The sequence below is a fragment of the Oncorhynchus masou genome, chromosome 31 (assembly GCF_036934945.1).
Source record: "Oncorhynchus masou masou isolate Uvic2021 chromosome 31, UVic_Omas_1.1, whole genome shotgun sequence".
Lineage (NCBI taxonomy): Eukaryota > Metazoa > Chordata > Actinopteri > Salmoniformes > Salmonidae > Oncorhynchus > Oncorhynchus masou.
In genome coordinates, this window is record NC_088242.1 from 26,673,354 (window position 1) to 26,697,965 (window position 24,612).

The 24,612-nt window shown below is 43.9% G+C and overlaps 2 protein-coding genes and 1 long non-coding RNA gene across 4 annotated transcripts in view; all 3 read right to left on the reverse strand.

Moving 5' to 3' along the window:
- Window positions 1–9,244, reverse strand: part of snx29 (sorting nexin 29) — a 120,484-nt gene extending 111,240 nt beyond the window's left edge. For both annotated transcript variants that reach the window (XR_010452860.1, XM_064950522.1), the window contains exons 1-6: window positions 8,651–9,244; window positions 7,893–7,957; window positions 5,857–5,909; window positions 5,599–5,723; window positions 456–636; window positions 278–348 (exon numbers count right to left, since the gene is read on the reverse strand). Coding sequence is in view for 1 of the 2 variants with exons in the window: in XM_064950522.1 (XP_064806594.1) it covers window positions 278–348; window positions 456–636; window positions 5,599–5,723; window positions 5,857–5,909; window positions 7,893–7,957; window positions 8,651–8,657 (502 nt within the window). In the remaining variant the exon portion in view is untranslated. The remainder of the gene's footprint in view (window positions 1–277; window positions 349–455; window positions 637–5,598; window positions 5,724–5,856; window positions 5,910–7,892; window positions 7,958–8,650) is intronic.
- Window positions 9,245–9,264: 20 nt separating this feature from the next.
- Window positions 9,265–10,583, reverse strand: LOC135524927 (tumor necrosis factor receptor superfamily member 17). The gene is made up of 3 exons (XM_064952767.1): window positions 10,391–10,583; window positions 9,970–10,113; window positions 9,265–9,560 (listed from the first exon to the last, which is right to left on the reverse strand). The coding sequence occupies exons 1-3, from the start codon at window positions 10,506–10,508 to the stop codon at window positions 9,265–9,267; spliced, it is 558 nt and encodes a 185-aa protein (XP_064808839.1). The 5' UTR covers window positions 10,509–10,583.
- An 11,542-nt stretch (window positions 10,584–22,125) lies between these two features.
- On the reverse strand, window positions 22,126–23,426 carry LOC135523691 (uncharacterized). The gene is made up of 2 exons (XR_010452861.1): window positions 22,757–23,426; window positions 22,126–22,314 (listed from the first exon to the last, which is right to left on the reverse strand). It is a non-coding gene; the product is annotated as an uncharacterized LOC135523691 (long non-coding RNA).
- Window positions 23,427–24,612: the final 1,186 nt, after the last annotated feature.

Genomic DNA, 24,612 nt, shown 5'->3' on the forward strand with positions numbered 1-24,612 from the left:
ACTCAGATTGCAGGTCGCGGTGATAAGTATATAAGTATAACACTAAGTATAACACTCCCTTTACTTTCAATGCATCTTCCCGTATTGGTGGGTAAACGCTTACGCAAAATACCAAAAAGCTGAGTAAACAGTGCGTTCACCCTCCACTACACCACTGACTGCATATCACACAGGGAGTAAGTGACTCAACTATGACTCATGGCTTACTGCAAAGTAGCTCTCTGAATGGTAGAGACATGAATGTGTTTCACCACAGGAATCCGAGTCATGCTCTCACCTGCAGCCATGGTGGGCAGCATGCTGGCTCGCTCCTCATCCAGAATAAACGCCCAGTCTTCATAGAAAGTACTAGAAAACACAAAGAAATAAGATATACTGGCAAGAAAGGTCCAGACTCCACACCCACACACAGACCTGAGATAAATACAGACATACAAACAGACACGCACTCTCACCCGAGGCGTATGCCGTCTGCGAGCAGCATGTGTAGGTAGCGTTCTAGTGAGTGTTCGTTGAGGGCACAGCGGAGCCAGGCGCGGCCACGGCCCAGCTCAGAGGAGATGTGTCTCAGGGAGTAGAACCGCTGCAGCTCATGGCGGTTCAGATGCTCCTTCACATAGAGCCAGAACGTCAGCTCTGAGAGAGAGAAGAGAGAGAAAGAGAAAGAGAGATGCACCAAAAAGAAAGTGAATGTCAACTGCTTGCTACTCCCAAGATCTATATCCTTTAACACAGAGAGAATTTGAACTCATTTCTACACAATTAAAGCCATTTCTTACCAACTGAAGCTTCTGAATGGCCATGTCAAAGGTCAGAGATCAAAAGGTCAGTGAGCAGCCAGTAAAAGCTTAAAGATCGTCTAAGTAATCACAGTTCTAAACCATCATATTCATCCACTGACTAATTAGCCATGTTCACACATTCCTCCTTTTCCTCAGTTTGTCCTCAAGACCTCAACAACTCCCCAGAGGATAGTCACCCAACACATCACCTATTGGCCAACAGAGTTTTCACTCTTTATATAACACCCAACTTGCAAGACAGTTTGAAAGTCTGTTCGCTGTAAGTTTTCACGTTCTTGATAATTAGTGTGAATAACTGCTATGGAGGTCTCTCTTTAGCATAGCATTACCATATGGCCTTAGAACAATGTGTAATACAACAGCCTATTTCACTCCGCAGCACTGGACTTATTAAACACTCAGTATGGTAGCTGTGTCCCAGAGTTCTCTCTCCATCATCACCAAGGCTTTGTTAACTGGGACAGGAAGGGCTAATGGAGAGGCCCAATGAAGTAAAAACTAGAAACTTGAAGTTTTGTAATTTCCTAAATACATAACATGTCTAAAAACAACAATGCAATGTAAAAACTAGTTGACATTGAGGTTAGTGTGCCTTCTCACTTTACCAAATGTTGCTAACCGTTGCTTTAGACAAATTAAAGATGATCTTTGTATGAAATATCTTAAATTACAGTTTACTTTGAGCAAATTCAGAATTTGCGATTAATCGTGTTTAATTGCAGCAAACCCTGCGATTAACTTAATGAAATGTTTGAATCGCTTGACAGCCCTAACAACATCTGGTCCACGGACACCTCTTTTACAACTTGTTCAGCCAGAATTATCTGTTTGAATTTTACCACTGCTTCTTTTAAGAAACCACAACAGGTGCTGGGCTGCTCTCAGAAAGAGAGAGAGAATTTTCTTTCTTGTCGTTTTTGACTAAATCTGTTGCATAACCCTCTGGTTTCACAGCCAGTATCTGCACCTGGTTTCTCTCTCAGTCGTCCTACAGCATCTGTTTCCTGCGTGGAGAGGAGACACTCATCACAGCCGTTATCTCCTACTGAGGTGAGTAAAGTATTCTCAGGTCTCCAGTTTCCTGGGCTAATATTAGGTATGCTCCTTTTCTTGTTTTTATAGCACCTTGCACTTCTACCTTTTCTATTCTTTCGAGCATCGATTAAATTAAGTATATTATTTTAGCATCTTGGCCTCCTTTGGTTATTCCTTTTCACGGTTTGAGTGCAAGTAGCTTTTGAACTCTACTAATATTAAGCTGTTACTAGGGAAGTTGAATGAATGAGTCCCCAGTTAAATTAAGAGCATTTTTTAAATCTCTAAAATGGTTAAACTAGTGAGAAATATATGTGAATATTGAAAAAAATCTGAGCGTTTGCTCCATTTGCTATCATCCTAAATGAAGATATTTAATTATTTTTGCCATATCGAATGAATGTATATTATGTTACTTTCCATGATCTGGACAGTATGCATTACTACACTACACAAGCTGACGTTTTGCCACATGGTAATTAGGGGGAATTACACATCCTTCAAAAAATGCTTATAGTCAACACAATATCAATTGCTTAAAACAGATCAATATCTATGGTTTTGTACTGTTCATTTTTGTCACACTCACTGGGGGTCGCAGGACTTACAACGCAGCTATACATTTATTTCTCAAATGGCACAGATAGTTTGGGGCAGTATCGCTATAAAAGTTACTGGCCACACACCAATACACTGATTTTACAGTCAAATTACCACTTAAATAGCAGCCAACCGTTGTCACTGTTTATATCCTATGGCGGGTCGTTATTTGTTGACGTTACCTAACAGAAAAAGTGGTGTGTTCCTTTTTCCAGCCTCCCGCCATCCCAAAATATAGATATAAGCCTTCTTATATATAAGTTAGATATAAGTTCTCATCTGACCAAACATGTATAGGTTATTCCGTGTGGCCTTTGAATAATGTTCGTTTAAACTGCCCTACACCGCAAATGTTTGCCCCCATTCTATTGATTTCAGCGTGATATCAAGAAGTGATTAACATAAAAAGTGCTGCTTTACACTCTATTTGATTTATTTCACCTTTATTTAACCAGGTCGGCTAGTTGAGAACAAGTTCTCATTTACAACTGCGACCTGGCCAAGTTAAAGCATAGCAATTCGACACATACAACAACACAGAGTTACACATGGAATAAACAAAACATAGTCAATAATACAGTAGAAAAAAAGAAAACAAAAGTCTATATACAGTGAATGCAAATGAGGTAAAATGAGGGAGTTAAGACAATAAATAGGCCATGGTAGTGAAGTAATTACAATATAGCAATTAAACACTGGATTGGTAGATGTGCAAGTAGAGATACTGGGCTGCAAAGGAGCAAGATAAATAAATAAATAAATACAGTATGGGGATGAGGTAGGTAGATAGCCCATCTGTAAACAGCCCACCTATATACAGCAGTGGTGGGCCGTCAGGGCCAGCAAGGCCTTCTCTGCTGGCCTAAACATCATCAGAATATATATATTTTTTAAATATATTTTCCCACAAATATGTATTAAATTATTCCCCAGAGTAAGAGTTACACTCTTCATTTCATAGCGTTCCTCTTGGTTGCAATGCTTCCAGCCCCAGGTGGAGATTTGGAGGGCTGGTCTTTATATTAGATATTTTATCCAATCATATTCAGCCATCATGTGTTGCCAGGGGTCTAAAATCTGCCCTCAGGCCTTCAGAATCAACAGTGCGGAAACTTGTAGCTTAAAGTGAATGGAAATTAAAATTTTGTGTCAACCAATCAGCTTTAGAGTTGGCTATTGTACGCCTGCTGGCTGGCTCCAGTGTTACACAGGAGCCAGCTAGCAGGCGTAGTGCCTGCACGTCATTTGATTGGATTACCAACTAAGAAACTGAAATTGATCAACAAATTAATTTGCGTACCACTAAACTGTTTTTTCAACCCACAATGGCGGAAGGAGAAGATATCGATTTGGTCGAGGATATAATTATAACCCCATTCTCAAGACAAACTTTTCAAGAAAAGTTAGACATTGTCAGGAGCGGTAGACGCCGACGCTACAAAGACAGGCTCCGAGAAGCACTGCAAACTGTACTGCTGGGAATGCCTATTATTTGCAAGTGATCGATTTGGTGTTTGGAGCCACACTGGCTTTGCAAACCTGAGTTGTCTAACCAAGGCAGCAACGAGACACCAAAGTACGGCTGGGCACTTACAAACAATGGTGCTTTTGAAAACTTTTGGGGACACCCGAGTGGATCTACAGCTCAACGAACAAGCACGCAGGGCAACGAAGCTGAAAAGGTATTGTACTCTTCCCCTGCAATTCTCTGAATAAAAATTTCAATTTCAAGGTGACGCAACACCTGGTTATACTGCGTTTCTGTCTAAATGTATAGTGTATAGAGCCATGGCATCATAATGATGGTAATAAGAGGTGGATTAATTCAGGTGGGACTGTGTAGGACTTCACTGAAGGCCCAGGCCCCAGAACCACGGCACGCTACTGATATACAGGTGCAGTGATCTGTGTGCTACTCTGACAGCTGATGCTTAAAGCTAGTGAGGGAGGTATGAGTCTCCAGCTTCAGTGATTTTTGCAGTTTGTTCCAGTCATTGGCAGCAGAGAACTGGAAGGAAAGGCGACCAAAGGAGGTATTGGCTTTGGGGGTGACCAGTGAGATATACCTGCTGGAGCGAGTGGGTGCTACGAGTGGGTGCTGCTATGGTGACCAGTGAGCTGAGATAAGGCGGGGCTTTACCTAGCAGAGACTTGTAGATAACCTGTAGCCAGTGGGTTTGGTGACGAGTATGAAGCGAGGGCCAACCAACGAGAGCATACAGGTCGCAATGGTGGGTAGTGTATGGGGATTTGGTGACAAAACGGATGGCACTGTGATAGACTGCATCCAATTTGTTGAGTAGAGTGTTTGAGGCTATTTTATAGATGACATCACCGAAGTTGAGGATCGGTAGGATGGTTTTACAAGGGTATGTTTGGCAGCATGAGTGAAGGATGCTTTGTTGCGAAATAGGAAGCCGATTCTAGATTTAATATTGGATTGGAGATGCTTAATGTGAGTCTGGAAGGAGAGTTTACAGTCTAACCAGACACCTAGGAATTTGTAGTTGTCCACGTGTTCTAAGTCAGAGCCGTCCAGAGAAGTGATGCTGGACGGGCGGGCAGGTGCGGGCAGTGATCGATTGAAAAGCATGCATTTAGTTTTACTTGCATTTAAGAGCAGTTGGAGGCCACGGCATTCAAGCTCGTCTGGAGGTTAGTTAACACAGTGTCCAAAGAGGGCCAGAAGTATATGGTGTCGTCTCCGTAGAGGTGGATCAGAGAATCACCAGCACCAAGAGCAACATCATTGATGTATACAGAGAAGAAAGTCGGCCCGAGAATTGAACCTTTTTGACTGCCAGAGGTCCGTACAACAGGCCCGCCGATTTGACACCCTGAACTCTATCAGAGAAGTAGTTACCAGGTTTGCGATCCGCTTGAATCAAAATGCAAACTTCAAAATGTCAAAATGTAGCTAGATGTCTTCTACAAATTGTACTCTAACCAGTGATGAACACATTATTCCCAGATTCAGTGTGTTTTTTTAGTTTTTAGTTGTGTAAGTTCTTATAGTCTGACTAAGAGTATATATACACCTCTCACCTGACCAAAATCTTCATGGGCCCTTCAGTGCAGATAAAGATTACCAGTACTTCCTGGAAAAACTTTTTTTATACTTCATATCACTGTAATCTGTTTCCAGGTCATGTGACTGTACCTGCTTCAGTCTTGCTGGTGAATCCTGCGGCCTGCTTGATGGCAGCAGCAGTGAGAGCCAGTCCTTTACTCTTCCTCAGGCCATGCTGGAGGACAGCCTCAAACTGGGCACACAAACAGATCACCCTGCAGGGGAGATACAAACACAAGCATTACAATACATCACACACACGCACATTATACATAACACGCATTACACATTCACACTCAAAACAACAGTAAATCATATCAGTTTTAAAATAATAAAGCACATTGGTACCTGCTGTCTAAATCTGAGGCGATCTCCTTTCTTCCTCCAAAGCGGATTTGGCACTGAACAGACATGAAGAATGAAGATGACATGGCTAGCAGAATAACTATGATGCAACATTTTTACTTCCTCAATGGGAGCCTTGCAGCTAAAGTCCACAACATCAAATCAGGTTGAGAAACAACAATGTGCACAGTATTATGCCTTATAAACTGCAGAGAGTGGATATGTTCACTGTAATTACACTGTATTTACACTGTAAAAGCACATCATTATGAGTTTATGATTACATGACTAATTTCAACATAGCTGTAATGCACTCCTCTTCAGTGGAGATTATCCATAGTAGAGGAGGGCAATAGGACGGCTAACATAACCTGTCCTTTCATGTACAGTGCAGCTAACATAACCTGTCCTTTCACGTACAGTGCAGCTAACATAACCTGTCCTTTCACGTACAGTGCAGCTAACATAACCTGTCCTTTCACGTACAGTGCAGCTAACATAACCTGTCATGACACGTACAGTGCAGCTAACATAACCTGTCATGACACGTACAGTGCAGCTAACATAACCTGTCATGACACGTACAGTGCAGCTAACATAACCTGTGCAGCTAACATAACCTGTTATGACACGTAAAGTGCAGCTAACATAACCTGTTATGACACGTACAGTGCAGCTAACATAACCTGTTATGACAGTGCAGCTAACATAAAGTGCAGCTAACATAACCTGTCATGACACGTACAGTGCAGCTAACATAACCTGTCATGACTAACATAACCTGTGACAGTGCAGCTAACATAACCTGTTATGACACGTACAGTGCAGCTAACATAACCTGTTATGACACGTACAGTGCAGCTAACATAACCTGTTATGACACGTACAGTGCAGCTAACATAACCTGTCATGACACGTACAGTGCAGCTAACATAACCTGTCATGACAGTGCAGCTAACATAACCTGTCAGTGCAGCTAACATAACCTGTCATGACACGTACAGTGCAGCTAACATAACCTGTTATGACACGTACAGTGCAGCTAACATAACCTGTCATGACACGTACAGTGCAGCTAACATAACCTGCCATGACACGTACAGTGCAGCTAACATAACCTGTCATGACACGTACAGTGCAGCTAACATAACCTGTCATGACACGTACAGTGCAGCTAACATAACCTGTCATGACACGTACAGTGCAGCTAACATAACCTGTCATGACACGTACAGTGCAGCTAACATAACCTGTCATGACACGTCAGTGCAGCTAACATAACCTGTCATGACACGTACAGTGCAGCTAACATAACCTGTCATGACTAACATAACCTGTCATGACACAGTGCAGCTAACATAACCTGTTATGACACGTACAGTGCAGCTAACATAACCTGTCATGACACGTACAGTGCAGCTAACATAACCTGTCATGACATGACACGCTAACATAAGTGCAGCTAACATAACCTGTCATGACACGTACAGTGCAGCTAACATAACCTGTCATGACACGTACAGTGCAGCTAACATAACCTGTTATGACACGTACAGTGCAGCTAACATAACCTGTTATGACACGTACAGTGCAGCTAACATAACCTGTTATGACACATACAGTGCAGCTAACATAACCTGTTATGACACGTACAGTGAGGTATGATTGTTGTTATGATTGTTGTGACCTCTCACCTAATCTCTGGTGGACAGACCTACGTAAACATAACTGGTACCGTAACCATAGAATCTGTCGTGAAGGAATGGGATGCGTGGGATAACAATCTGTAGTAGTTCCAATGTTTGGGTTTTTCCATCACTGGTTAATTGGAAAAATCACGATTTTGCAGGTGTTAACATCTTTCGAATTTCAGAAGGGGACATTTGGCCGGTAACTTGCAGAGAGAAAGTGGAGCTCCTCGTTCCGTTTCCACTCCTCATTAAATCTCTTCTCTTAACATGTATGGACCCAGAACTTAATCGGGCAGCTGACCAATTATGCAAGACTTCTGTTCTGGGTTAACCGAGATTACCATTCACCTGTTTGACAGCGTCCAGCAGCCTCTCTAGCAGGTGTTGTCTCTTTGCGTCATTCTGCTGAGGGCCTGGAAAGGAGAAGGAGGGCGATCATACAAAATAGACCATCTGTCAGTTTGGTAATCTCATCTCAGATTTCTGGCCTAAGAGTGACTAGCCTGCATAATGGACAAGTAATCTCCAGCTAAATCACAGAGCTGTACAACTATTTCACCAAGCTTATCAGAAATGTATACAATGATGTGTTCCACAAAGAAGAATATGATTTGGTCAAATATATCTTTATTCTACAGTAGGAAAGTGACATAACACATTTTGGAGATACTGTAATAACAAGAAAAGGTTGTTGTAATAAGTTTTCACCAACAAATACATGCAGTTTGCTAAGAAAGCACGACCTTGGAGAAAGTAATGGGCTAGATGAGGTTGGTCAGGACTCAGGAGCAATAACAAAAAAGGTCTAATATGGTTAGAGGGGTTTCTCTTTGATGTATCAACATTTATTCATGACTACTATGTCATGCAGTCAAGCCATAATTCGATTTGCATGAGATTCAAGATACCCGCGGGAAGCGTCATTATCTATCCTTTACGCCTGCCTGAACTCATTATGAGAATGATGCGTTGTCCTTCATTCTAACCCGCATTGCTTTAATAGGCCTATATGTGCACAAAACATACAAAATTCCTGTAATAAACCAAAGCCATTTCAATTGGTGATGGTAGAACAAAAAGTGATTTTGTTTTTAGCTACAACTCACCGTTCATGCTGTCAGTCCGAGTCGTTAGTGTTGTTGTTGACACACCACAAGTAAACTAGTTCATAGCTCTTCGGTTCGACATGGTGGAAATCCAGAATTCTATTGCCATTCTGTACGAACCAAACCCTGGGAGGCAGAGAGCACGACTTCCATGATTTTGCACTCCCTTCTTCTCATCAACACAACGGGGGTCCTTGGCCCACTGTTGCGCATGTCGGCTGGAACTACAGAGGCCTGCGAGTAGCCGTTTATCACTATCGCTATAAGAGTTAAACCGAGTCACATTTGTAGATCAAATGTTTGATTTACAAACCCAGAAGCACTTGTAGTTTCAGTGACTGGACTGTCGTAGCTCTGGATAATCTTTAAATTGTAATAAAATAAATGTATTGTGCCACTGCCTGCAAAGCGAAACATCGTCGGCACTGCCGGTCACATGACCAGACACACTGTTGTCATATGATAGGGTAGGGGGTTGTGGGAACTGTAGTTCATTACTATAATCTCTGTTAAACATTCACTTGTTTTCAAACACATTCATTGATAGTTTTCACTTTCTATGGCAAGCAGTGTGTGTGTGTGTGTGTGTGTGTGTGGGGGGGGGGGTAGAGACATCAAGCTGCAAAGCCAGACCTCCACAACCCCAATGTCTTTGCCTCTGTAATGTCATCTGTGTGGTTAAAGATCTGTACTGTCTTGGTTGTGACCAGTATGGTGGTGCCCTCCTCAGTGGAAGGGACAGGCAGGTTGGAGTTGCAGTCGGGGGTCTGGCAGTTTGTTCCCTCCTGGAGAACCATGGCTCCAGCTCCACTCGTCAAGCTGTCCTGTCCCATGATAACCACTGTCTGCTCAGGGAAATCATCAGAGACCCTCTCAGTCCCAGGACACTCTGCTTCCTGTAGTCGTGATACTGGGGGATAACATTGACGTGAGTTACATACTGTATGATAGAGATATAGGGGTAGGCAATGTATTGGGTATAGTCACAAGGATATGCATTCGATTCATTCATTGTAGTTCTTCAGAGTTTTTACATTTGACTTATCATTCATGGAGGGGAATTTCCATTCATCACAAATGAGTGAATCAATCACCAATCAGATGAGGAAGCATGGTCACATATTGTGACAGATCGACGTAACCTGTGTGCCTGCTACTAACAGCGAATCACTGTATAATAATTTCCCATCATATGAAAGGTAAAGCAAGCGTTGTCATATTATGACTGACAGGCAGATACGGTAACCTGTCTGCTGATAACAGACCATTACTATTTAACCATATATCACCTCCCTATGCTTCTTTGTGTTTTATCTTACATTTGTTCCTTGGGAAACGTCTGCATGTCTTCTTCCTCAGTACCTGCAGCAGCAGCAGGAGAGTAGTAAAAGCACACAGGAACACAAACAGCCAGACCAAGGTCAGACGAATGTTGAACGGCTCTGGGGCTTTGCTCTCTGATGCTGGACAGGTTAACAGAAAAACATATGTCCGTAATGCTCGTACTTATCCTACAGATTCACTGGGCCAGCTTAATTTGTCTATGCCTCCTTCGCTTGAGTATAAGGACTAACAATACAATGTCTCACATAACAATTCAGATGCCAATATTTATAACAATGCTTAAAGATATTCCATAACAATAACAAATACAATCATGTTTATTAATATACAGCTGCATTATAATTTCAAAACTCAAATGATCAAAAGTTTGAAATGTTAAAACAGTATTGTACTTACATTGAGTACAGTATGTTGTGCAAACCCTGGGTGGTGAATTGCATCGTAAATAGCATTGTTTACACTCCTCGACTAGCCCATCATAGTAGTATCCCAGTCCACACTGTCCTTCTGACATAGCAATACAGTATAAGACAATCAAGAATAAGATCTGAAATAGATGCTAAAATGGTGTACTTTCCAGTTTCAGTGATTGAGATTGACTGGGCAGTTATGTGGTTCTGGTTTTAAAAGAGAATATATAATATGTAAATAATGTAGGGGAAATCCCTCTGCTACACAGAGACTGGTGAGATTTCAGAACGAGAGAGGAACTATACCCACAGCACGAGGGTGTTATTCACCACAGAAAGTAGGTAAATACACTGAGTACCCCCCCCCCCAGTCTATTAACTAATTTCATGTCTAGTGATGTCACCAGGCAGGACAAAACTCCATTCCACTGACACAGACTGAAATTTCATGCTGTCTTTTAAACAGATCTTATACTCATACAGAATTATAATTATTCCAACCTCAAAGTGTGGATGTAGCACGCGCTCCAGCAGGTATATTTCACTGGTCACTCCCAAAGCCAATTCCTCCTTTGGCCGCCTTTCCTTCCAGTTCTCTGCTGCCAATGACTGGAACGAACTGCAAAAATCTGACGCTGGAGACTCATATCTCCCTCACTAGCTTTAAGCACCAGCTGTCAGAGCAGCTCACAGATCACTGCACCTGTACATAGATGGGCTGTTTACAGATGGGCTATCTACTTACCTCATTTTGTTTATTCCATGTGTAACTCTGTGTTGTTGTATGTGTTGAATTGCTATGCGTTTATCTTGGCCAGGTCACAGGTGTAAATGAGAACTTGTTCTCAACTAGCTTAGCTGGTTAAATAAAGGTGAAATAAAAATAAATATCTTCCTCTCTAACTTTAAGCATCAGCTGTCAGAGCAGCTTGCAGATCATTGCACTTGTACATAGCCCATCTGTAAACAGCTCACCCAACTACCTCATCCCCATATTGTCATTAATCAATTTTTTAAAAATGCTTCTTTGCAACCCAGTATCTCTACCTGCACATTAATCTTCTGCACATCTATCACTCCAGTGTTTAATTGCTATATTGTAATTTATTTCACCACTATGGCCTATTTATTGCCTTACCTCCCTTATCCTACCTCATTTACACACACTGTATATAGATTTTTCTATTGTGTTATTGTTAGAGGAATTCTAAATTCCTATATTACATTTACATTTACATTTAAGTCATTTAGCAGACGCTCTTATCCAGAGCGACTTACAAATTGGTGAATTCACCTTCTGACATCAGTGGAACAGCCACTTTACAATAGTGCATCTAAATCATTTAAGGGGGGGGGTGAGAAGGATTGCTTTATCCTATCCTAGGTATTCCTTGAAGAGGTGGGGTTTCAGGTGTCTCCGGAAGGTGGTGATTGACTCCGCTGTCCTGGCGTCGTGAGGGAGTTTGTTCCACCATTGGGGGGCCAGAGCAGCGAACAGTTTTGACTGGGCTGAGCGGGAACTGTACTTCCTCAGTGGTAGGGAGGCGAGCAGGCCAGAGGTGGATGAACGCAGTGCCCTTGTTTGGGTGTAGGGCCTGATCAGAGCCTGGAGGTACTGCGGTGCCGTTCCCCTCACAGCTCCGTAGGCAAGCACCATGGTCTTGTAGCGGATGCGAGCTTCAACTGGAAGCCAGTGGAGAGAGCGGAGGAGCGGGGTGACGTGAGAGAACTTGGGAAGGTTGAACACCAGACGGGCTGCGGCGTTCTGGATGAGTTGTAGGGGTTTAATGGCACAGGCAGGGAGCCCAGCCAACAGCGAGTTGCAGTAATCCAGACGGGAGATGACAAGTGCCTGGATTAGGACCTGCGCCGCTTCCTGTGTGAGGCAGGGGCGTACTCTGCGGATGTTGTAGAGCATGAACCTACAGGAACGGGCCACCGCCTTGATGTTAGTTGAGAACGACAGGGTGTTGTCCAGGATTACGCCAAGGTTCTTAGCGCTCTGGGAGGAGGAAACAATGGAGTTGTCAACCGTGATGGCGAGATCATGGAACGGGCAGTCCTTCCCCGGGAGGAAGAGCAGCTCCGTCTTGCCGAGGTTCAGCTTGAGGTGGTGATCCGTCATCCACACTGATATGTCTGCCAGACATGCAGAGATGCGATTCACCACCTGGTCATCAGAAGGGGGAAAGGAGAAGATTAATTGGGTGTCGTCTGCATAGCAATGATAGGAGAGACCATGTGAGGTTATGACAGAGCCAAGTGACTTGGTGTATAGCGAGAATAGGAGAGGGCCTAGAACAGAGCCCTGGGGGACACCAGTGGTGAGAGCGCGTGGCGAGGAGACAGATTCTCGCCACGCCACCTGGTAGGAGCAACCTGTCAGGTAGGACGCAATCCAAGCGTGGGCCGCACCGGAGATGCCCAACTCGGAGAGGGTGGAGAGGAGGATCTGATGGTTCACAGTGTCGAAGGCAGCCGATAGGTCTAGAAGGATGAGAGCAGAGGAGAGAGAGTTAGCTTTAGCAGTGCGGAGCGCCTCCGTGATACAGAGAAGAGCAGTCTCAGTTGAATGACTAGTCTTGAAACCTGACTGATTTGGATCAAGAAGGTCATTCTGAGAGAGATAGCGGGAGAGCTGGCCAAGGACGGCACGTTCAAGAGTTTTGGAGAGAAAAGAAAGAAGGGATACTGGTCTGTAGTTGTTGACATCGGAGGGATCGAGTGTAGGTTTTTTCAGAAGGGGTGCAACTCTCGCTCTCTTGAAGACGGAAGGGACGTAGCCAGCGGTCAGGGATGAGTTGATGAGCGAGGTAAGGGAGAAGGTCTCCGGAAATGGTCTGGAGAAGAGAGGAGGGGATAGGGTCAAGCGGGCAGGTTGTTGGGCGGCCGGCCGTCACAAGAAGCGAGATTTCATCTGGAGAGAGAGGGGAGAAAGAGGTCAGAGCACAGGGTAGGGCAGTGTGAGCAGAACCAGCGGTGTCGTTTGACTTAGCAAACGAGGATCGGATGTCGTCGACCTTCTTTTCAAAATGGTTGACGAAGTCATCTGCAGAGAGGGAGGAGGGGGGAGGGGGAGGAGGATTCAGGAGGGAGGAGAAGGTGGCAAAGAGCTTCCTAGGGTTAGAGGCAGATGCTTGGAATTTAGAGTGGAAGAAAGTGGCTTTAGCAGCAGAGACAGAGGAGGAAAATGTAGAGAGGAGGGAGTGAAAGGATGCCAGGTCCGCAGGGAGGCGAGTTTTCCTCCATTTCCGCTCGGCTGCCCGGAGCACTGTTCTGTGAGCTCGCAATGAGTCGTCGAGCCACGGAGCGGGAGGGGAGGACCGAGCCGGCCTGGAGGATAGGGGACATAGAGAGTCAAAGGATGCAGAAAGGGAAGAGAGGAGGGTTGAGGAGGCAGAATCAGGAGATAGGTTGGAGAAGGTATGAGCAGAGGGAAGAGATGATAGGATGGAAGAGGAGAGAGTAGCGGGGGAGAGAGAGCGAAGGTTGGGACGGCGCGATACCATCCGAGTAGGGGCAGTGTGGGAAGTGTTGGATGAGAGCGAGAGGGAAAAGGATACAAGGTAGTGGTCGGAGACTTGGAGGGGAGTTGCAATGAGGTTAGTGGAAGAACAGCATCTAGTAAAGATGAGGTCGAGCGTATTGCCTGCCTTGTGAGTAGGGGGGAAGGTGAGAGGGTGAGGTCAAAAGAGGAGAGGAGTGGAAAGAAGGAGGCAGAGAGGAATGAGTCAAAGGTAGACGTGGGGAGGTTAAAGTCGCCCAGGACTGTGAGAGGTGAGCCGTCCTCAGGAAAGGAGCTTATCAAGGCATCAAGCTCATTGATGAACTCTCCGAGGGAACCTGGAGGGCGATAAATGATAAGGATGTTAAGCTTGAAAGGGCTGGTAACTGTGACAGCATGGAATTCAAAGGAGGCGATAGACAGATGGGTAAGGGGAGAAAGAGAGAATGACCACTTGGGAGAGATGAGGATCCCGGTGCCACCACCCCGCTGACCAGAAGCTCTCGGGGTGTGCGAGAACACGTGGGCGGACGAAGAGAGAGCAGTAGGAGTAGCAGTGTTGTCTGTGGTGATCCATGTTTCCGTCAGTGCCAAGAAGTCGAGGGACTGGAGGGAGGCATAGGCTGAGATGAACTCTGCCTTGTTGGCCGCAGATCGGCAGTTCCAGAGGCTACCGGAGACCTGGAACTCCACGTGGGTCGTGCGCGCTGGGACCACCAGATTAGGGTGGCCGCGGCCACGCGGTGTGGAGCGTTTGTATGGTCTGTGCAGAGAGGAGAGAACAGGGATAGATAGACACATAGTTGACAGGCTACAGAAGAGGCTACGCTAATGCAAAGGAGATTGGAATGACAAGTGGACTACACTTATCGAATGTTCAGAACGTTAAACTTACGTAGCAAGAATCTTATTGACTAAAATGACTGAAATGATACAGTACTGCTGGAGTAGGCTAGCTGGCAGTGGCTACGTTGTTGACACTACACTAATCATATATGTATTGTAGCCAAAACCAAATTCACACTCTATTTCATAATAAGTTGTAAGTTTATCATTTTGCATGAAATAGCAAGAGACCAGTCTTAAAAACAAGTTAAGCATTTATTCTTGATGAGTACTGACCCAAAATACAAAGAACATTACATTTTAAAGAGAAGATAAAATGACGTCATCAGTTCTCACACACTCCGATCCACACAATAGTGCAGTGTCTTCAGGTCTGGAGATTGTATCCTACTCCCCTCATAAAGCAAACATTCCAATCTGTCTAAAATACATACTCTCCTCCACTAATGGAACATCAAAGAACATTCTTATCTGTCTAAAGAGATATACCTTCCTTCTCCCTTAAACCCACAAGGTACAGACAATTCATTCGTTTTACCTACAATTTCAGTCCTAGTTTAACCAAAAACCCATACATTTCATACCATAACATAATAGTATTAAAACTTAATGGTTCTAATAAAAATGTATACATAATTAATCATTTCAACTATAATTTCCTCCAACAGTTATTGACTGTACTTTTCTTTATTCCATGTGTAACTCTGTATTGTTGTTTGTGTCGCACTTTTCTGCTTTATCTTGGCCAGGTCGCATTTGTAAATTAAAACTTGTTCTCAACTGGCCTACCTGGTTAAATAAACGTGAAATCAAAAATATATACACTGCTCAAAAAAATAAAGGGAACACTTAAACAACACAATGTAACTCCAAGTCAATCACACATCTGTGAAATCAAACTGTCCACTTAGGAAGCAACACTGATTGACAATAAATTTCACATGCTGTTGTGCAAATGGAATAGACAACAGGTAGAAATTATAGGCAATTAGCAAGACACCCCCAATAAAGGAGTGGTTCTGCAGGTAGGGACCACAGACCACTTCTCAGGTCCTATGCTTCCTGGCTGATGTTTTGATCACTTTTGAATGCTGGCGGTGCTTTCACTCTAGTGGTAGCATGAGACGGAGTCTACAACCCACACAAGTGGCTCAGGTAGTGCAGCTCATCCAGGATGGCACATCAATGCGAGCTGTGGAAGGAAGGTTTGCTGTGTCTGTCAGCGTAGTGTCCAGAGCATGGAGGCGCTACCAGGAGACAGGCCAGTACATCAGGAGACGTGGAGGAGGCCGTAGGAGGGCAACAAACCAGCAGCAGGACCGCTACCTCCGCCTTTGTGCAAGGAGGAGCACTGCCAGAGCCCTGCAAAATGACCTCCAGCAGGCCACAAATGTGCATGTGTCTGCTCAAACGGTCAGAAACAGACTCCATGAGGGTGGTATGAGGGCCCGACGTCCACAGGTGGGGGTTGTGCTTACAGCCCAACACCGTGCAGGACGTTTGGCATTTGCCAGAGAACACCAAGATTGGCAAATTCGCCACTGGCGCCCTGTGCTCTTCACAGATGAAAGCAGGTTTACACTGAGCACGTGACAGATGTGAGAGTCTGGAGACGCCGTCGAGAACGTTCTGCTGCCTGCAACATCCTCCAGCATGACCGGTTTGGCGGTGGGTCAGTCATGGTGTGGGGTGGCATTTCAGCCCTCCATCTCCTCGCCAGATGTAGCCTGACTGCCATTAGGTACCGAGATGAGATCCTCAGACCCCTTGTGAGACCATATGCTGGTGCGGTTGGCCCTGGGTTCCTCCTAATGCAAGACAATGCTCGACCTCATCTGGCTGGAGTGTGTCAGCAGTTCCTGCAAGAGGAAGGCATTGATGCTATGGACTGGCCCACCCGTTCCCCAGACCTGAATCCAATTGAGCACATCTGGGACATCATGTCTCGCTCCATCCACTAACGCCAAGTTGCACCACCGACTGTCCAGGAGTTGGCGGATGCTTTAGTCCAGGTCTGGGAGGAGATCCCTCAGGTAACCATCCGCCACCTCATCAGGAGCATGCCCAGGCGTTGTAGGGAGGTCATACAGGCACGTGGAGGCCACACACACTACTGAGCCTCATTTTGACTTGTTTTAAGGACATTAGATCAAAGTTGGATCAGTCTGTAGTGTGGTTTTCCACTTTAATTTTGAGTGTGACTCCAAATCCAGACCTCCATGGGTTGATAAATTTGATTTCCATTGATAATTTTTGTATGATCTTATTGTCAGCACATTCAACTATGTAAAGAAAAGTATTTAATAAGAATATTTCATTCATTCAGATCTAGGATGTGTTATTTTAGTGTTCCCTTTATTTTTTTGAGCAGTGTATATATTAGTGTAAGTATTCAATCCCCTTTGGCAGCGATTACAGCTGTGAGTCTCTAAGAGCTTTCCACACCTGGATTGTGCAACATTTCCCATTATTCTTTTCAAACTTCTTTAGGTTTTGTCAAATTGGTTGTTGAGCATTGCTCGACAACCATTTTCAGGTCTTGACAATTCAAGCAGATTTAAGTCAAAACTGTAACTGTCTTCTTGGTAAGCAACCTCAGTGTAGATTTGGCTGTGTTTTAGCTTGTTGTCCTGCTGAAAGGTGAATTAATCTCCCAGTGTCTGGTGGAAATAAGACTGAACCAGGTTTTCCTCCAGGATTGTGCCTGTGCTTCACTCCATTGCTTAGCTCCATTGCTTAGCTCCATTGCTTAGCTCCATTGCTTCACTCCATTGCTTAGCTCCATTGCTTAGCTCCATAAAGTTCATTTATTTTCCATGTTGTCTTGCAATATTACTTAATAGCATTGTTGCAAACATAATGGATGATTTGGAGGGGGGGTTTTAAACACTGTCATACAGGCCAGTAATATGGGTTGAATGCAATGTTGTTGATTCCTTTGTACTTTCAAGTATTGTGGTCGCAGCATCATGTTACCGGTATGCTTGTCCCCGGCAAGGACTGTGGAGTTTGTTAGGAAATATGAAATGAGCAGAGCCCGGGTAAAAAGTTAGAGGAAAATCACATCAGTCTTCTGAAAACCTAACCGGGGTTAGGGTTTTATTTTTCTGCGAGACAATTACACAAATGTTAATGCAAAAGACAAACCAGAATGGCTTTCCAAGAGGTGTTGAATGTTCCTGAACCGACGTGATTTTCCCGAGGGGGTTTTCTCAACTGGCTCCGTCGTCACGTCGTCCCCTGAATGCCCATCCATTAGCCTGCTAGCCGCGGCCTGCTAGCTGTCCAGAGCACATCGGACTGTTAACTTAAGAGGCCCATCATACAAATTCTTTGGCCACCACACCTTGTTTTGCCAATTGGCCTGGTTTACCACACAGAGCCCTGCTGATCTGTCTGCAGACGTAATAGCACGAGGGGTCCACAACAGACTTTTGTCCGTCGCGACGTCCCTCCAAGGCCTTTCTGGTAACTTGCAAGCTGCCTGAAGCCACTCACTGGACTCCTTTGATTCACTCGGCTACGCATGCCTCTCGCTAACATCAATATGCCTTGTCCATTGCTGTTTTGGTTAGTATTTATTGCCTTATTTCACTGTAGAGCCTCCAGTCCTGCTCAATACGCCTTATTTAATACTTTAGTTCCACCTACCACACCTGCGATAACATCATCTGGTTTAAATTATATTTCTAGAGACAATATCTTTTTCATCATCACTCTATGCACAGACTTACCCCCACTGTATTCACATCCTACCATACCTTTGTCTGTACATTATACCTTGAATCTACTCTACCACGCCCAGATATCTGCTCTTTATACTCTCTGTTCCGAACGTACTAGGCGACCAGTTCTTTTAGCCTTTAGCCGTACCCATATCCTACTCCTCCTCTATTCCTCTGGTGATGTGGAGGTTAATCCAGGCCCTGCAATGCATAGCTCCACTCCCATTCCCCAGGTGTTATCATTTGTTGACTTCTGTAACCGTAAAAGCATTGGTTTCATGCATATTAACATTAGAAGCCTCCTCCCTAAGTTTGTTTCATTCACTGTCCTAGCACACTCTGCCAACCCGGATGTCCTAGCCGTGTCTGAATCCTGGCTCAGGAAGACTACCAAAAACCCTGAAATTTCCTAAACTATAACATTTTCCGACAAGATAGAACTGCCAAAGGGGGCGGTGTTGCAATCTACTGCAGAGATAGCCTGCAGAGTTCTGTCTTACTATCCAGGTCTGTATCCAAACAATTCAAGCTTCTACTTTTAAAAATCCACCTTTCCAGAAACAAGTCTCTCACCGTTACCACTTGCTATAGACCACCCTCTGCCCCCAGCTGTGCCCTGGACACCATATGTGAACCGATTGCCCCCCATCTATCTTTAGAGCTCGTGCTGCGAGGTGACCTAAATTGGGACATGCTTAACACCCCGGCCATCATACAATCTAAGCTTCATGCCCTCAATCTCACACAAATTATCAATGAACCCAACAGGTACAACCCCAAATCCGTAAACACGGGCACCCTCATTGATATCATCCTACCCAACTTGCCCTCCAAATACACCTCTGCTGTTTTCAACCAAGATCTCAGCGATCACTGCCTCATTGCCTGCATCCGTAATGGGTACGCGGTCAAACGACCACCTCTCATCACTGTCAAACGCTCCATAAAACACTTCAGCGAGCAGGCCTTTCTAATCAACCTGGCCCAGGTATCCTGGAAGGATATTGACCTCATCCCGTCAGAAGAGGATGCCTGGTCATTCTTTAAAAATGCCTTCCTCACCATCTTGAATAAGCATGCCCCTTTCAAAATATTTAGAATCAGGAACAGATATAGCCCTTGGTTTTCTCCAGACCTGACTGCCCTTGACCAACAAAAACATCCTGTGGCGTTCTGCATTAGCATCGAATAGCCCCCGTGATATGCAACTTCTCAGGGAAGTTAGGAACCAATATACACAGGCAGTTAGCTTTCCTAAGGCTAGCTTTTTCAAACAGAAATATGCATCCTGTATCACAAACTCAAAAAAGTTCTGGGACACTAAAGTCCATGGAGAATAAGAGCACCTCCTCCCAGCTGCCCACTGCACTGAGGCTAGGAAATACTGTCACCACCGATAAATCCACTATAATTGAGAATTTCAACAAGCATTTTTGCTTTCCACCTGGCTACCCCTACCCCGTTCAACAGCTCTGCACCCCCCACAGCAACTCGCCCAAGCCGCCCCTATTTCTCCTTCACCCAAATCCAGATAGCTGATGTTCTGAAAGAGCTGCAAAATCTGGACCCCTACAAATCAGCCAGGCTAGACAATCTTTTTCTAAAATTATCTGCCGAAATTGTTGCACTCCTATCACTAGCCTGTTCAACCTCACTTTCGTATTGTCTGAGATTCCCAAAGATTGGAAAGCTGCCGCAGTCATCCCCCTCTTCAAAGGGGGAGACACTCTAGACCCAAACTGCTATAGACCTATATCTATCCTACCCTGCCTTTCTAAGGTATTCGAAAGCCAAGTTAACAAATAGATCACCGACCATTTCGAATCAAACTGTACATTCTCCGCTATGCAATCTGGTTTTAGAGCTAGTCATGGGTGCACCTCAGCCACGCTCAAGGTCCTAAATTATATCATAACCGCCATCGATAAGAGACGTTACTCTGCAGCCGTATTCATCGACCTGGCAACGGATTTCGACTCTGTCAATCACCACATTCTTATTGGCAGACTCAACAGCCTTGGTTTCTCAAATGATTGCCTCGCCTGGTTCACCAACTACTTCTCTGATAGAATTCAGTGTGTCAAATTGGAGGGCCTGCTGTCCGGACCTCTGGCAGTCTATGGGGGTGCCACAGGGCGATTATATTATTTTAAAACTGATATGATTTACTGATGTTTTGTGTGTGAATGTGTAATGTGTGTTATGTATTGTAATGCTTGTGTTTGTATCCCCCCTGTAGGGTGATCTGTTTGTCTGCCATCAAGCAGGCTGCAGGATTCACCATCAAGACTGAAGCAGGTACAGTCACATGACCTGGAAACAGATTACAGTGATATGAAGTATAAAAAAAGTTTTTCCAGGAAGTACTGGTGAACTTTATCTGCACTGGGGGCCCTTCAGGGGCCCTTGAAGATTTCGGTCAGGCGACAGGTGTATATATACTCTTAGTCAGACTATAAGAACTAACACAGCTAAAACAAACACACTGAATCTGGGAACAATGTGTTCATCACTCATTAGAGTACAATTTGTAGAAGACATGTAGCTACATTTGGACATTTTGAAGTGTTGCATTTTGATTCAAGTGGATCGCAAACCCGGTAACTACTTCTCTGATAGAGTTCAGGGTGTCAAATCAGTGGGCCTGTTATCCGGACCTCTGGCAGTCTCTATGGGGGTGCCACAGGGTTCAATTCTCGGGCCGACTCTCTTCTCTGTAATCATCAATGATGTCGCTCTTGCTGCTGGTGATTCTCTGATCCACCTCTAAGCAAACGACACCATTCTGTATACTTCTGGCCTCTCTTTGGACACTGTGTTAACTAACCTCCAGACGAGCTTCAATGCCATACAACTCTCCTTCCGTGGCCTCCAACTGCTCTTAAATGCAAGTAAAACTAAATGCATGCTATTCAACCGATCACTGCCCGCCCGTCACTACTCTGGACGGCTCCGACTTAGAATATGTGGATAACTACAAATAAAAAATGGTCCAGTCTCAGTCCTGACTTAAATCTGCTTAAAAAAATCAGAGACAAAGTGTAAATATTGCTGTCAATAAATGATTTCAACCAAAATGTCAAAAGCTTGAGAAATGTTGACAAACATGATGGATATATCAGTGAGTGTTGATACACACAAGAAACTGTTGTGTGAAAAACCCAGCAGCGTTGCAGTTCTTGACACAAACCAATGTGCCTGGCTTGACACCTCCTACCCTGTTCAAAGGCACTTAAAACTTTTGTCTTGCCCATTCACCCTCTGAATGGCACACACACAATCCATGTCTCAATTGTCTCTCAAGGCTTAAGCCTTCTTTAACCTGTCTCCTCCCCTTCATCTACACTGATTGAAGTGAATTTAACAAGAAGCAATAATAAGGGATCATAGTTTTCACCTACTTACTCTATGTCAAGGAGAGAGCAGGAGTTCTTAATGTATATGTTTTAAACACTCAGTATATATTGACATTTATATTTGTACTGCATTGTGGAAGAGAGCTTGCAAGTAAGCATTTCACTGTTCCGTTTACACCTGCTGTATCCTGTGTATGTGACAAACTTTGATCTGTTGTACATTTTATTTTGCTATAAATAGTTTATAAGCAATTCACAAAATATGACTTTAGAAATAAATGCAGATATGTTATTGTACAAAAAAATGTGTTATATTTACAATGACATTATCAAATGCCATGTTATGAACAATTATATAGCGTCAGAGTGCAATCAATCTCATTACTCTAATCAGCTACTTTGTTGGTACAGTCACAGTGTGCAATACATCTTCAGGTTCCTGCAGACTGCTCTTGAATCCAGAGAAAATGCTCTGAACCTGCATTGGGAAAAAAATAACATTAGTATACTAAATAATTAAACGGGATTATTTTCTTTCCTAAAAAGGTCTCAAATTAATTATTTTGAGGAGCATTTGTAAGGATTAATGCAACAATTATACCTAATCAAAACAGAAGAATGAAAATAAATTTACATGTGCACATTTTTTGGCACCATTATCAGCAAAATGATCATATACCACTTATGCACGGTACAGAGTCTGCCATTTTATCTACAAGATAGCAGATAGGGAGACATGTGGACTCTTTCCAGTGACCTTGATGTTGTTTAATCATTACCAGTGAGGCAAATATAGGCTTATTTTGCCTGCTTATCCGAAACATTACATTATGACTCAGTTAATGAAATGTCTATTATGGGCTTATAACAGAACATTATTATTACGATGTTGCCAGTAGTTACATTTGAAACGAAATTACCTGTAAAGTCATATTGTCAGTGTCTGTCTGGTAAGTTCAGTAGATGAAGATTCTGTTGTGTTCTGATAAATAATGGAAAGAGTGACAGGGGCTTGCTGCTGGTTAGAGGTAACATTTCCATCCGTTGTTCGGGGCCCCTCTCCCTTGACTCTCCCGTTCCTTCGGAATGAGTTCCTAATTCCGTTAGTGAGACGGTTGGAAACCTTCCTGACAACACCGCTGATCCCTTTGTTCTTTAGTTTGACCAAGCCAACATCATCCTCCAGTTCCTCAGGTGGCACCTCGATGTTCCCCGAGAACCAGAACACCCACCAGATGAGACTGAGGAAGATGATGACAGCCCCTGCATAGATGAACAAGTCATGGCAGAATATGTCTGCAAACACCCCGGTCAGCAATATAAACACTCCAACTACGTCGTGGCTCACCGCAAACCAAAAGGCACATTTACAGCGACCAACTCCCTGATATCTCCTCTCCGCGACCTCCACTTGCCTTTCTTGTATTTGCGCCATGGTAACGGAAGTACAATATTTCCTTTTCAAAAAGTAATTTGAAGTCCAGAAAGTAATGTCATTTCCAAAAGTGCCGACTCCGGTGCGGACACAAGGTGATGTGCGATGACGCGCCTTTGGACTGTTGGAGAACGTAGTGCACAGTCACAGGGACGCAACATACTGAGAGCACACAGTAAAATTGTTCAAAGTACATTCACCTTGGGTTTTTAGTACAGCTTTACGAGACATGATCTTCTCTGATGATACTTTATCAGATATTTTGAAATAATTTTAAGGTGCATCTGAAAAAGGCAAAAGAATGGTCCTTTCTGAAGTTCCCTTGTGAAAAATAAATTAATCGGTCAGTAAATGACAGTATAACCTGTTATCCAAAAACATCCAAGTGTCTCTAATAAATAAAAATTAAAAGTCTATATTATTTAAAAGACAAAATTAGGATTCCAACCACACTAAACCAAATGTCCAACAGAAAGTCTGAAGAATGGATCACCCCTTACCCTTTCCATCACACACTGCTGAAGGACCTGCTTGTGCTCCTGGCCCCCAGCCCCATACGTCTCTGCTTGTCCTTCAGGATGGGTATCCAGACCAGCCCTACCACTACAAACATCATTCCAATGGACAGGCAGACCGGGGCAGTGGCATGGGGGGTGTCTGTCACACCAGACGAGTGGAGGAGAATCAGCACTGCACCAGTGCCCAGCATCAGGGCTCCCATCACCATGACGATGATAGGTTTGTGTATGTAGGCCCAGCGAGGTGGTTCTGGAGTATTGGGGTCAAGTTCTGGACACGGGACTCTCCTCACAGAATCCTCTGTTCTTGGAAGTACTTCTGATGATGCCATCCTCATAATGATGATGTGATGACTTTTGTCAAAATCAGGTGCTCGAGTGAAAAGCTGCCCTTACTAAACTGCAATTGATCCTCAAAGTGAAATAGATTTATATTTTGGAGACAATATATTTTGGACAACAGCAACTAAATTGCATTAACATGTATACTTTTTCTTCTGCCTCAACTGCAATATAAGATTTCTAATGCTTACCAACTACAACCTCCCTACTGATGACTGCTCTGTTGTTTCCTAAAAACCCACTCCCCTCATCCCATCTATTTCCACCCTATTTGATGTGGGTGTGGTTTAGTTCAATACTAGACAGACGTGGACCACCTGTAGGCGTGTATTGTCAAAACTTGCTAGCTAACTCCGGCAGCTTTTACATTCATGTGAAAACAGTGCTGAACAAATAAATTACTTCGCTTCAAATGGATATTACAGAAATTATACTTAGAAATCAATGTTAGACATTGCACTTAAAAGAGCACTATAATGAA